Raw genomic sequence first — 13,469 nt, 5'->3', positions numbered from 1 at the left:
GGGCATCAGCTAACTATTCACCTTCCTGTCAACTGCTACTTCAGTTTACCCATCTTCCAACCCCCAGGCCTCTGTGCAGTGGAAGCTCATGAGCGCGCACACTCACATACACACTTAAGAGATATCGCTTTTCCCAGTGCGGCTGGGTCATCACATCTCCACAGGCTGCTAGTCAGTCCGCCACGGTAGACCTGCTCCGCTTCTCTCGCTTCTCATCCATCTCTCTCTCCCTCCTGTATCTACTCCATTCCTGCTCAGCCTCTCTCCATATCTCCTCTCTCTCCATCCCACTCTCGTTCCTTTCCAACCCATTTCCTCCTGTAAGAGCAGCTGAATTCGGAATCTAAAGCAGAGAGCTCAGCAGCCTGGCGCTGCCCTGTAAGTCCCTCGTTATGCCTAGTTCCTTCAGAAGTCGGAGGCACGTCCAGGTTATCAGAGTGGTCATACAGTACAGACACGGCCCTTAATTAGCGCCCCTTATTACAAACCACTCACAGCGTCCAATTCCGGAGCTATGGAGATTTACTCATTAAAAAAAATGTGTGTTTTATTTGATATTGATGGCGACCGCAGTGCTGCCGGTCTACCTCGGAGATCGTTCATTTCTCTTTTGCTTAATTAAATAAGAGAGGAAAAGGAAACTTCTGGAGAATCGTGATGAACATTTGAAGTATGAAATCGTACCAGTTCATGGCACTTCAATCACTCTAAACCTTATCCGTAGAGCTCAATGTGGGTGAGTATGACACACAGAATAAAAACCGTAGCCTGTCATGTTATTTAGATGCTTCACTTTAACTGCAAGCATTTTGATAATAGTGCTTCCCTGTACCCTGCGGGCCATGTGAGAGAAAAGAAGGCTTTGATTATCTTGATGAATGTGCATTTTGTCAAGAGATGAAGTTCACACCCTTGTTGCTTTTATTCCTCCCCCGATCTGGAAACATGGCACGTTGAAACTACTGACAATCTCTAGAGCTCCGTTCAGACACAAAATGGCTCCTTGTGCCTTTTGTCTGTACGACAACCACACGACAACCGTACCTCTCTCATAATCAATTAGCTTTGTAGTGGTGGCGGATTGGGAGAGTCCCCGCAGTGCTTGTTGCCTCTTGTTTAACGGCCCGGAGGAGGGATTTGACTATAGCTGAGATGTCCCTGGTAGACAGCACTTTCCTCTTCTCTTTTATTTCCCTCCTCCCTCGTTCCCTCGTTCTCTCCTGCGCTCCTCCATGATTGCAGGGGAAGCACATCGGGCCCCTGTCTGTTTACACCCGTCCTCTCTATTACTGGCCACCACTGCAACGAAAGTCCCCCTCTGTAGCCGCCGACCGTCCTTTTATTATGCCACGTTTATAACCACATCAAACCGTTGAGCTCAATAAACAGGGTGGCTGCGGTGGCCCTCCTCGGGGGTAACTGGCGCTGAAGGGTGGATCTGCTGCTGAGGTGGCAGGTCGATGGAGGCAATGGACGGAGGAGCTTCTTTTGGCGGCAAACGCAACATCGCAAGAGAGACTGAGTTAAATAGAGAGAGAGAGCGAGAGAGAGACTGAGTTAAATAGAGAGCGAGAGAGAGCGAGAGAGAAAATATGAGTTAAATAGAGAGAGCGAGAAAGAGACTGAGTTAAATAGAGAGGGCGAGAGAGAGAGAGACTGAGTTAAATAGAGAGCCAGAGAGAGCGAGAAAGAGACTGAGTTAAATAGAGAGAGCGAGAGAGAGACTGAGTTAAATAGAGAGCGAGAGAGAGCGAGAGAGAGAATGAGTTAAATAGAGAGAGCGAGAAAGAGACTGAGTTAAATAGAGAGGGCGAGAGAGAGAGAGACTGAGTTAAATAGAAAGGGCGAGAGAGAGAGAGACTGAGTTAAATAGAAAGGGCGAGAGAGAGACTGAGTTAAATAGAGAGAGCGAGAAAGAGACTGAGTTAAATAGAGAGAGCGAGAAAGAGACTGAGTTAAATAGAGAGGGCGAGAGAGAGAGAGACTGAGTTAAATAGAAAGGGCGAGAGAGAGACTGAGTTAAATAGAGAGAGCGAGAAAGAGAGAGACTGAGTTAAATAGAGAGAGCGAGAGAGAGACTGAGTTAAATAGAGAGAGCGAGCGAGAGAGAGACTGAGTTAAATAGAGAGGGCGAGAGGGCGAGAGAGAGAGACTGAGTTAAATAGAGAGAGCGAGCGAGAGAGAGACTGAGTTAAATAGAGAGGGCGAGAGAGAGAGAGACTGAGTTAAATAGAGAAAGCGAGCGAGAGACTGAGTTAAATAGAGAGGGCGAGAGAGAGAGAGACTGAGTTAAATAGAGAGAGCGAGAGAGAGACTGAGTTAAATAGAGAGAGCGAGCGAGAGAGAGACTGAGTTAAATAGAGAGGGCGAGAGGGCGAGAGAGAGAGAGAGAGAGACTGAGTTAAATAGAGAGAGCGAGCGAGAGAGAGACTGAGTTAAATAGAGAGGGCGAGAGAGAGAGAGAGAGACTGAGTTAAATAGAGAAAGCGAGCGAGAGACTGAGTTAAATAGAGAGAGCGAGCGAGCGAGAGACTGAGTTAAATAGAGAGAGCGAGCGAGAGAGATACTGAGTTAAATAGAGAGAGCGGACGAGAGAGAGACTGAGTTAAATAGAGAGGGCGAGAGAGAGAGAGAGACTGAGTTAAATAGAGAGAGCGAGAGAGAGAGAGACTGAGTTAAATAGAGAGAGCGAGAGAGAGAGAGACTGAGTTAAATAGAGAGAGCGAGAGAGAGAGAGACTGAGTTAAATAGAGAGAGCGAGCGAGAGAGAGACTGAGTTAAATAGAGAGGGCGAGAGAGAGCGAGAGGACGGAGGGAGAGAGTTTTCCCACTGATGCCCATGTTTGTTTCTCCTATAGATATTTAACCGGACGGGGTCCAAAGCCCCCCCAACCAAAATCTATTCTAGAGCCTCTTCAACATTCCTGCCTATAGCTTAATGGAACATCCACTGCTAATTCATGACAATAGGGAATACAGGATATTGCACATGTTAAGTGGCTCATAAGCCAAAAATGAGCCTTTAAGCCCCAATGGGTACTTATTCCATGTATTATTACCATTTACTTAGCAAATGCTTAATCATGTATGTAACCAATGAGAGAACGGTAGGTTGAGAATAGTTAACCTTTTAATATGTTTCTATGCTAGAACGACCTCAAAGCTGTTTTTACTGGGGGCGGGTCAACACCAGTATTGTGATACTCGTTAGTATCACGGCAAGGAAACCAAACGTGACGCGGATTTCACTTCTTTGGGAAAACAGCCTCGACGTTGCAAACTAACAAGCTGTAACACACTACTTTACATGCATGCTTTGTTTTACAAATGTTGCCATTGTAGAAATACTGCGATGTCATCACAGCCCTAGTTTCTACATCGAGATGTGTAGATTGGAACTTAAAGATGCAATCTGCTGAAATCGCTCCACCATTTCCTGGTTGCTAAAATTCTAACAGTTCGTTCAGTTTGTGACACAAAACAAGCAATGAATAGTGTAGAGAATCATTGTACCATCTAAACCGCTGTGAATTATGTTTCCAATAACAACAAATATTGTATTTTCAGCTGTTTGAAACTGGTGAACAACACCCAAAGTAAAAGACTCAAAAACTAAACTTAAGAACTGGGAGCATAGAAGTAGCACACATAGAACAGATCTACAGATTCTTAGACTTGCTTTCTATGCGAATGACATATCTATAACTAACATTTCTATGTCCATTTGTTCGGTTCGACCAAAAAGTGACACATTGCAGCTTTAAAAGACACAAAGTCACAACAAGTTTCCACGAGCGTTTAGCATCACCTCTCCCAGCACACACATCCTGCAGTCCTGACAGAATGAACGTTTGACCGGGGGTAGAAGGGAACTGTTGTCGAAGGCTCCACTGCTCCAGAATTCAACTGGAGAAAATAAACTATGTGAAGTGATAAAGATGCAGAGAGACACAGCCTTGTGTTGGACCCAAACAAGTTCCCCTCCGCCCCAAAACTAAGGAGGGGAGAGAGGTCGCTGTTGGCTGCAGGTTTACCGTGGCCAATTACAGAATGTCAATTAGTAGCTGTGATTTGGTTATCGCCTCAGAGTATCAACTACTAAGCAACTCAATTTATGATTTGGAGGCCATAGTCTATTGTTTCACGGCCAAGTCCATCTTCACATGAGGCGATATAATGCAGTCTCTAGCAGACACTAATCAACTGAAGTTGAATATTCAAATCGAGTGGAGATACAGACAAAAACACAAGACCCTCCCAAAGAATATAAACACTCACTTGTTTACAAAGTGGGATCTTTTAAATCACGCTGTTTGGTTAAAAGAATTTTGACTTAGCGTCGGCCCTCCTGAATGCTAATGGCAACTGAAATGTCACCGCATTTAACCAAAAAAGCTAAAGTAATAAAAAAGTTTTAAAACGATGCAAGTGCCGTTCATCTATTATTTTGTGACTCGGGCAAAAATGTCACCGCTTACTTTTAGAAGATTCATCCAAATGTTACCGGCGTTTTCCCATTTATTGGGAGTCGCTCGGTGCACCAAAGTGGCATTTAGCATTTAGCATTCGCCTGAACCTTTTATGCAAACTCTAATTTATCATGTTTGATTTGCATATGCCTTTGTGTGGCGCATAAACCTGCCTGTCACTCTTAGGACATGGCAGGCTGGCAGACAGCCACCTCTGGGGGAGGCAGGTGATTATTAATGCAATCAGTCCAGGGAGGGGGGCTCGCCTTGCTTTCCTCCCCAACACACCCGTCTCTCTCCCTGGCTCTGCGCCAGAGACACATCTTTGGGATGTCGGCGCTATGATGCTGACAGCTCTGGCTGGACAGTCGACCGGCCGGTCGGTAACGCGAACAGGGCTTGGTCTTCAGATGACCACGGTTGCTGTAGCCAAACTACAGCGGGAGTTCTCTCTAACCTCTGCCTTCTCGAGGGCCTCCAATAAGGGCAGCCTAGAGAACATCTCTGGCACGGGCGCAAACGGAGCAGGCGGAAAGGGAGAGAGGGAGGCGGAAAGGGAGAGAGGGAGGCGGAAAGGGAGAGAGAGCATTAGAGATGAATAAAGGATCGTTGGAAATATCTGTGCCAGTCAGAACGAAGGAGACACAGGGCACTGGGTTCACCCCCGCCCCCCTTCTCTGCCCTGGGTTGTGAAATGAAGAGATGTTCCCCCTAATGAAGGACCGGAGGAAGGAAGGAGAGTTTGTGTACACTTTAATGTGTCTCTCGCCCCATTGGAGGCTCGCAGAGACTTGCCCCGGCGTGTCTGGCGCCGGGCTGATAAGACTTATCCTGCTCGACAGACCGTTTTCGTCAGGGGGACGGCACCCGCGCCTTTTTCTCCCGTCGGGACCGGGATCATCTTTTCCCCGGTGGGAGTGATGGCGTCCTGTCGTTGACAACGCGCAGATAAAAAACGATCGAAGATGTCTCGTGGCGTTCAGAGTCGTTGTGGGGGCTTCGGCGTGGATGGAGGGGTGACAGGAGGGAGGGACAGGGGGAAGGGGCAGATCAGTGGAGGGGTGGACAGGTGATGAAGGGAGGGATATAGATGGAGGTATGGCAGGGGGATTTAAGCTCTTCATAATCTTCGGCAGAAGCAACACGTGATAAACATGGAATCAAAAGGGTGTGTACTGCTAGATTCATACAAGTAACACAATGACCTCCCTCGTTCAATCCCGTAGGCCCTCAGTTTAAATAACAAGGGCTGGTTCCCTCACCAGGTCTAGAAAGCATTCTCAATGAAAAATGTGTTTAGTCCAGGAACAGGCTTAATCTGGTTCCAGAAAACAGGCCCTGAAATAGGTTCTGCTGAATGATATTAATGGTAATATAGGGAAGTGTCCAAATCATTGTTGCATCATCAAAAAGGTAGCCACATATGAGTGCCTTCTCAAACCTCGAAACCAACCTGAAAACAAAAATACACTTTAATCACTCATCTCCGGGACTTGGAGGACTGTTTTTCTCTGATTAATGGAGCAGAGAATGCATTTTCGCAAGAATGTCAAGTCACACACCATCAAGAGAGAGAGAGGGGCCCGGCCCCTCCCTTCGATTCAGAGTTACTGCCAGGGAAATGAGTTGGAAAATGTCAAAAAAAAGGGGGGGGGGGGCGGAAATGTCTGGGGTTCAAGGCATCCATCACCAGAATGGCTGGCTGACAATGTACTGTTATCAATTATTCATAACCCTGGTAGGTAATGAAAGAAATCACAACAACAACCCCCCCTCTGACAACCAATTACAGATGGCACTGTTGTGGCTTAGTTGTGGAGGGTGTGTGTCTGTGTGCCCTTCCTCCTCCCAACCCTGTTCAGAATCATTCTCCTCTTAACACTGGTGCCACTGCAATGGGACACGGTCTGTAATGTTGATATATCACGTAACTTCCCCCTATAGCCCGGGGCACCAGGCCTTGCTGACATGGACAATCCTTTTCGCAATGCTTCCAGGGCACAATACAAATCATCCCTCATCTCTGGCTCGGGCCTAAACATGGCTGCCGAGACACCTTAGCATTAGCTATGATAATAATAACAGCACCACTGGGATGCTGATGTTTCAGAGTCCAGTCAGAGCATAGAGGTTTCCATTAGGCCATCATTCCTAATTTATTACGCTGAGCGAGAGAGCGAGAGAGAACGAGACAGGCAGAGACCGAGGAGAGTGCGTGAGAGCGAGAGAAAGAGAGCGATAGAGAGAGAGAGAGAGAGAGTTTGAGAGAAAGAGAGAGAGCGAGAGAAAGAGAGCGATAGAGAGAGAGAGAGAAAGAGTTTGAGAGAAAGAGAGAGAGAGAGAGCGAGAGAAAGAGAGCGATAGAGAGAGAAAGAGAGAGAGAAAGAGAGTTTGAGAGAAAGAGAGAGAGAGAAAGAGAGTTTGAGAGAAAGAGAGAGAGAGAGAGAGAGAGAGAGAAAGAGAGAGAAAGAGAGAGAGAGAGAGAGAGAGAGAAAGAGATTGCAAGATAAAGAGAAGAGAGGGCGAGTAGAAAAGAAAGAGGATAAATCACCTTACCAAGACTAACGCTGCATTCACAGAATCACAACAGCTCAAAACCAACTCGATGGGTCACCGCGGACGTGCTCACCCATCAACTCCACACGCCAGCCCCCGTGTGGCGCCCCCGCACAACGTCATCGTTTTTGAGCGGGCATACGAGGGTGCGGAGCCCAGAGATGAATACGCAGAGAGTCGTGGTGCACTTATAACTCCAATCGTGCTGAGTCCTTCGTCTCATTGTCAGAATGTATACAGAGGTAGGATCTTCATTTGGGCCAGTTTGCTACAGCAGGGAAAGTTTCCTTCAGCAACAGGAAATGTGAATTATTATGTGGATCATAATACATTGAATAGGTTGTAGGGATTGATACATTTTAAGTTAATGCAAATCACGTGTGAAATGTTAAAGTGGAAATGACAAACTTTAGAAGCCTTTTTAAACCATGACTACACTACAAGTCTGCAAATCCTGCTATGCAGGAAAATTCTCAGCAACAAAAGTACGATCAAATTAAGATCCTACTTCTGTATATGAGGGGCTACACTCTGTATGCTACCTCAGCCCGATGAGATGACCATGCTGAGAGGGAGGGAGGGAGAGAGAACGTGAGAGAGAAAGAGATGAGAGAGATGAGAGCAAGCAAGATGAGAGAAGACAGAGGAGAGAGAGAGAGGACCAGCGTGAAACCCCATCTCTGTCCATGCGCGTCCAACCACATGCATCACACAGCGCTGGCGGTTTCTGCTTTTAGCATTTAACTAACTCCATCCAACACCCAGTAGGCGCACCACTCAAAGGAACCATGGACTCAGCATGGACAAGGCTTCAACCAATACGGCTCTAAGAGCAGAAAAGGGTCTCCCTCATTCCCTCGTTGTGTCCCAAATGGCACCCTATTCCCTACATAGTGCACTACTTTTGACCACCGCCCTATAGGTAACAGGGCGCCATTTGGGAATACCGGTCCCTCCCTCCCTGACTGTTCAGTGGGTAATGTCTATCTGCTAATAGGAGAAAACACAGTCAGTGCGTAGGTGTGTTAGACTCAAGTTGACACATTGTTCTTCTAGCTCTTCCACAGCAATAATCTTAACCTCCTTCAAACTCTTTGGAGTGTGAGACCAAGGCTGAGTCCCTGGGGAGAAGGACTGCAGTCCATTGTTCTGACTAGCGGGACAGCATGGCTCTCGAATCACAATCATGTTTTCAGGCGTTCTCTTCATACCTGGAGCGATGAGGAGATAGGCCTATATATAGGTCTAAGTCTACATACAGGATGTATAGGGAGAACATGTTTGTTCTCAAGCCCTTGATAAGGCTTTGTGGATCAGTATTGCTCCGGGGCTGGGGCTAAGGTTGAAAAGTTACCGGTAATTTACCAAAGTTACCGGAATCCTCAGTAGTGTTGGTACTTAGCAGGTAATTTATGGTAACTTTGGTAATTTACACTTTAATCATTTTTTTTTTTTGTCCATGAGTTTCTAGTGGATAGAACATATGTTTCAAGAGAAAATAGCTGAGGCTAATTAATGAAAAAAGCAATGAATCAACAATGGCGTTATTTAAAATGAACCCTGCATCTCTTCCAAGCATGGACTTTCTTCACAACTGCCACCAGTTTGGCTCCAAAACAAAGACAGAAACCCTCATATTAAACACCAACGGTATTCACTAAGTTGACGGTATATATTTACAATAATATTTTACAGCTTTGTCATTCTATTTCTTTATTTTTTTAATCATCTTATTTGATGATGTTATATATTTTACATGGATCAGGCCACTCAGAGCCAGAGATAATTTGAAGTACCAAAAAAGGCCAATAGATGTCATCTGTTAAAATTCACCCCCAAAATTAAAAATCACCAAAATTCTGGCAGTTCACTGATCAAAATCAAAAGTTTCCCATAACATACCCTCCCTTTACAACCTTAGCTGGGAGAAAAGGTGGAGCCTGGTGCAGCCCTATTGGATTGAACAGCACTGCTATAGGGCCTATAAAGTTACTCTGGGAAAACAAAAATAAGTGATGGCACAAAAACAGTGACGCTGTGCTTTATCCCAATCCCCAGCTGGTCCCGGGGAGCCAGAACTGCTTACAGTGTCCTTTCAGTCCCCATTTCCATTAGGCAGACATAAAATGGGGGGGAAAGTATCATATTTAGTTTCTGTGATGAACGGTGTACCATCAAACTGACATAAATATACCTCACTGTGACTATTTCCCCTCCTTTGGTCTATTCCAATACTCTCCGCACCCCAACCCCCCCTCTTTCCAAAACACTCCAGGGAGAAGTGAAACCTGGGCTTTCGACAAATATATTAAAGACTTTTGAGACAGTGCCTCAGAAATACTGCGGCCCTCAGCGCTCTGGGGTCTCGCGCCAACACTCGCAGGGGCGATTTGGAGAGCGGGCCGTGATGCCGCCGGGGCGAGCTAGCAGAATGCAAAGTTGCTGCTTCGCCGCTTTACCCCATTTGGGCTCAATAAGATCTTCCGCCCCCACAGTTTCTGCCTGAGGGAGGTCACAGAAAGATCATATTTTCTCACAGCCAGACAAGGCGCTATTTCTCTCCACTAGTCCCCAACGTGCAGCTAGCGAACTAGCAGGGCCGCCTGTCCGCCTGCCTGCCACCCTGCATTAACACAGCAGAGAGAAATGAAGGGAGACTAGCTAGGAAAGAAGGAAGGGGAGGCATGTACAGCTGTTGTAGAAACAAGAGGGTAGTAGTGGAGTTTCATACAAATACATGTGTATCAATGGGAAGTACATATTGAGAGACACAGACTCTGCCACTATGGCTTGTAGATTGAAAATATTTTAGCATAGGTCTATGTTATCACAAATTGCCTGGTGCCAGATCCATTTGTGCCCTTGCCAATCCATTACTGTCATTGTCAAACCAAGCATGACAATGAGTGACAAGGAGTTGGAATGATAGCACAAACAGACAGACTGGAATTCAGGCTAGCAAACAGACAGTTGTGAGTTCAAATGAAGTACAGTCGGGCACATGTAGCTTGAATTCTAATTAACATTCATTATTAATAGGTAGTGCCAAGCGATTAACCAACATTGTTTTTTTTCTGGTTATTAAACAACTAATTGACCTATATCGGTTCAATTACTTGAATTCCATTTAGTCATTTTTGGGGGAGAGTCCAACCCGCTGTTTCTCTAGTGATAAATAAAATCATTCACGAGAGAAATCAAGTCAAGAACTGTGGGACGCTGGGCTGAAGGGAGTTGTAGTTTCATTACACAAATATTCAACCTAGTTCAGTGCAGAAACGTAGAAATTAACTACGATGACCATAATCCATTGCGCCTTTTTTTCACTGCTCGGACAGAGACGGACCAAAGAGGAAGAGGCGAAGTGAGAGGTTTCACTCTGGCCAAAATGTGTGCAAAATAAGCCTAATGCGTTTCTATGGCTTGTCGCCTGCTTTCCCACCTTTGATACAAAGACACCCATTGCTAGGGCGGAGACGTGAGCATCTCGTCATTATATACAGATCTCTGGAAAGACACACTTTTACGCCTGCTACGTTAGGTTAGATGTACACAGACCGCATGAGATAGTAATGTACACGATGACCAGAGGGACAGAGACAGTTCGAGAAAGTATGCCTCATCTACTTTGAAGAAGTAGTAAAATGATCGTCAGACAGCTCTGCAGCATACTTAGGCAGGCTAGCCTAGCTAAACAGGATGACTAAAGACAGTACAGTATAGGGAGGAGTTAACATTAGATGGTCTGGATGGCTGACTGTTACTGCCTGAGCAGAGATGAGGACTTTAAGGAATGAAAAATAGACATATAAACAACTGAAATATTTAATTATTTTATAGTAATTTCCATTAAAAGAAGCTCTAAAATCATTGAAAAGTCATTATTTACTAATGCATTTAATGTTTAAAAAATGTATTGAAACCGAAAACCGTGAATATTGTTTGCCAATGACACAACAGTGGTAGGCCTGATCACCAACAACGACGAGACAGCATATAGGGAGACCTGGCCGTGTGGTGCCAGGACAACAATCTTATTTATTTGTAATACTGACAATTACAACAATACTGAATGAACACTTATTTTAACTTAATATAATACATCAGTAAAATCAATTAAGCCTCAAATAAATAATGAAACATGTTCAATTTGGTTTAAATAATGCAAAAACAAAGTGTTGGAGAAGAAAGTAAAAGTGCAATATGTGCCATGTAAGAAAGCTAACGTTTAAGTTCCTTGCTCAAAACATGAGAACATATGAAAACTGGTGGTTCCTTTTAACATGAGTCTTCAATATTCCCAGGTAAGAAGTTTTAGGTTGTAGTTATTATAGGAATTACAGGACTATTTCTCTCTATACCATTTGTATTTCATTAACATTTGACTATTGGATGTTCTTATAGGCACTTTAGTATTGCCAGTGTAACAGTATAGCTTCCGTCCCTCTCCTCGCTCCTCCCTGGGCTCGAATCAGGAACACATCGACAACAGCCACCCTCGAAGCAGCGTTACCCATCACTCCACAAAAGCCGCGGCCCTTGCAGAGCAAGGGGAACAACCACTCCAAGTCTCAGAGTGAGTGACGTTTGAAACGCTATTAGCGCTCACCCCGCTAACTAGCTAGCCATTTCACATCGGTTACACCAGCCTAATCTCGGGAGTTGATAGGCTTGAAGTCATAAACAGCTGCTGGCAAACGCACGAAAGTGCTGTTTGAATGAATGCTTACGAGCCTGCTGCTGCCTACCATCGCTCAGTCAGACTGCTCTATCAAATCATAGGCTTAGTTATAACATAATAACACACAGAAATACGAGCCGTAGGTCATTAATATGGTCAAATCCGGAAACTATTATCTTGAAAACAAGACGTTTATTCTTTCAGTGAAATACGGAACCGTTACGTATTTTATCTAACGGGTGGCAACCAGTCTAAATATTCCTGTTACATTGCACAACCTTCAATGTTATGTCATAATTACATACAATTCTGGCAAATTAGGCGGCCCGAACTGTTGCATATACACTGACTCTGCGTGCAATGAACGCAAGAGAAGTTTGTTATTGTTGTTATGAAAACTTGAAATCGGCCCTAATTAATCGGCCATTCCGATTAATCAGTCAACCTCTAGTCCAAACACACCAAGACAGTCATGAAGAGGGCACGACAAAACCTATTCCCCCTCAGGAGACTGAAATGATTTGCCATGGGACCTCAGATCCTCAAAAAGGTTGCATCACTGCTTGCTATGGCAACTGCTCGGCATCCGACTGACCGCAAGGCACTGCAGAGGGTAGTGCGTACGGCCCAGTACATCACTGGGGCCAAGCTTCCTGCCATCCAGGAACTCTATAACAGGCGGTGTCAGTGGAAGGCCCTAAAAATGGTCAAAGACACCAGCCACCCTAGTCATAGACTGTTCTCTCTGCTACCACACGGCAAGCAATCCCAGAGCGCCAAGTCTATTTCCAAGAGGCTTCTAAACAGCTTCTACCCCCAAGCCATAAGACTACTGAACATTCAATAAAATGACTAGCCAGACTTTTTGCATTGCCACCCCCCTCTATAACGCTGCTGTCACTCTCTGTTAAAATCTATGCACAAGTCACTTTAATAACTCTACCCACATGTATATATTATCTCAATTACATCGACTAACCGGTGCCCCTGCACATTGACTGTACCAGTACCCCCTGTATATAGCCTCGCTATTGTTATTTGTTACTTTCATTATTCTTTTTTTGTTTGTATATTTCTTAAAACTGCATTGTTGGTTAAGGGATTGTAAAGTAAACATTTCACTCTAAGGTCTACATCAGTTGTATTCGGCGCACGTGACAAATACAATTTGATTTGAATTCACCTAGGTCCCTCCACGTTTCGTTATGTTTGCTTCCGTTTATGAAACAGAATGGGCGTAATGAATGCAACCCTGCCGTGTAATGATGACGTAGCCTAGGTATGCCCACTAGAGTTGATCAAAATAGCCTATCAGAATATAATCCTTGGCTAACAAAAAATGTATACATTCTGTTAAAACAATCAACTGTATGCAATGCGCCTGTATAATTTCGTATATATCCATTATTGTGTAAAGTGGGAGAACGCGCAGCGATAAATGAAAACATTTTGAGTCGATCGGGACAACGGCCTCGGTCTGTATCTCGGCTCGAGCATCATTCTGGATACGGTAAAGGTAGCCTATCGCTCTGCTGCACCTTGGTCCAAATTACGCCGCATAATCATACTGTTATGCTTTTGAAACGTGTTTATATAGAAACGCCGTTACCTCTTTCTTCTTCTGGCCTCCCCCCGAATGCAGGCATAGCAGCAGGATCAGTAACAGAGATGCAACCGGCAAGTTGAAAGGGAATCCCGAGGATACAGACGCCATGTTGGAAGATGCTCTTGCTGCGCTACACGTCTCTCTCGAATGTGATTGG

General features: G+C 45.0%; 1 protein-coding gene across 3 annotated transcripts in view; it reads right to left on the bottom strand.

The window, feature by feature from the left end:
• The window catches only part of LOC110534796 (dolichyl-diphosphooligosaccharide--protein glycosyltransferase subunit TUSC3), a 104,206-nt gene extending 90,737 nt beyond the window's left edge, over positions 1 to 13,469 (bottom strand). For 2 of the 3 annotated variants that reach the window (XM_036933870.2, XM_090188658.1), the window contains exon 1: positions 13,316 to 13,469. In XM_036933870.2, the coding sequence (XP_036789765.1) occupies positions 13,316 to 13,420 (105 nt within the window). In that variant the 5' untranslated portion in view covers positions 13,421 to 13,469. The remainder of the gene's footprint in view (positions 1 to 13,315) is intronic. The other variant, XM_090188660.1, reaches the window with a different exon arrangement.

The sequence above is a fragment of the Oncorhynchus mykiss genome, chromosome 10 (genome assembly GCF_057628025.1).
Source record: "Oncorhynchus mykiss isolate SJ-2025 chromosome 10, ASM5762802v1, whole genome shotgun sequence".
In the NCBI taxonomy this organism is placed as follows: domain Eukaryota; kingdom Metazoa; phylum Chordata; class Actinopteri; order Salmoniformes; family Salmonidae; genus Oncorhynchus; species Oncorhynchus mykiss.
This window is presented reverse-complemented; position numbering and strand designations above follow the sequence as displayed.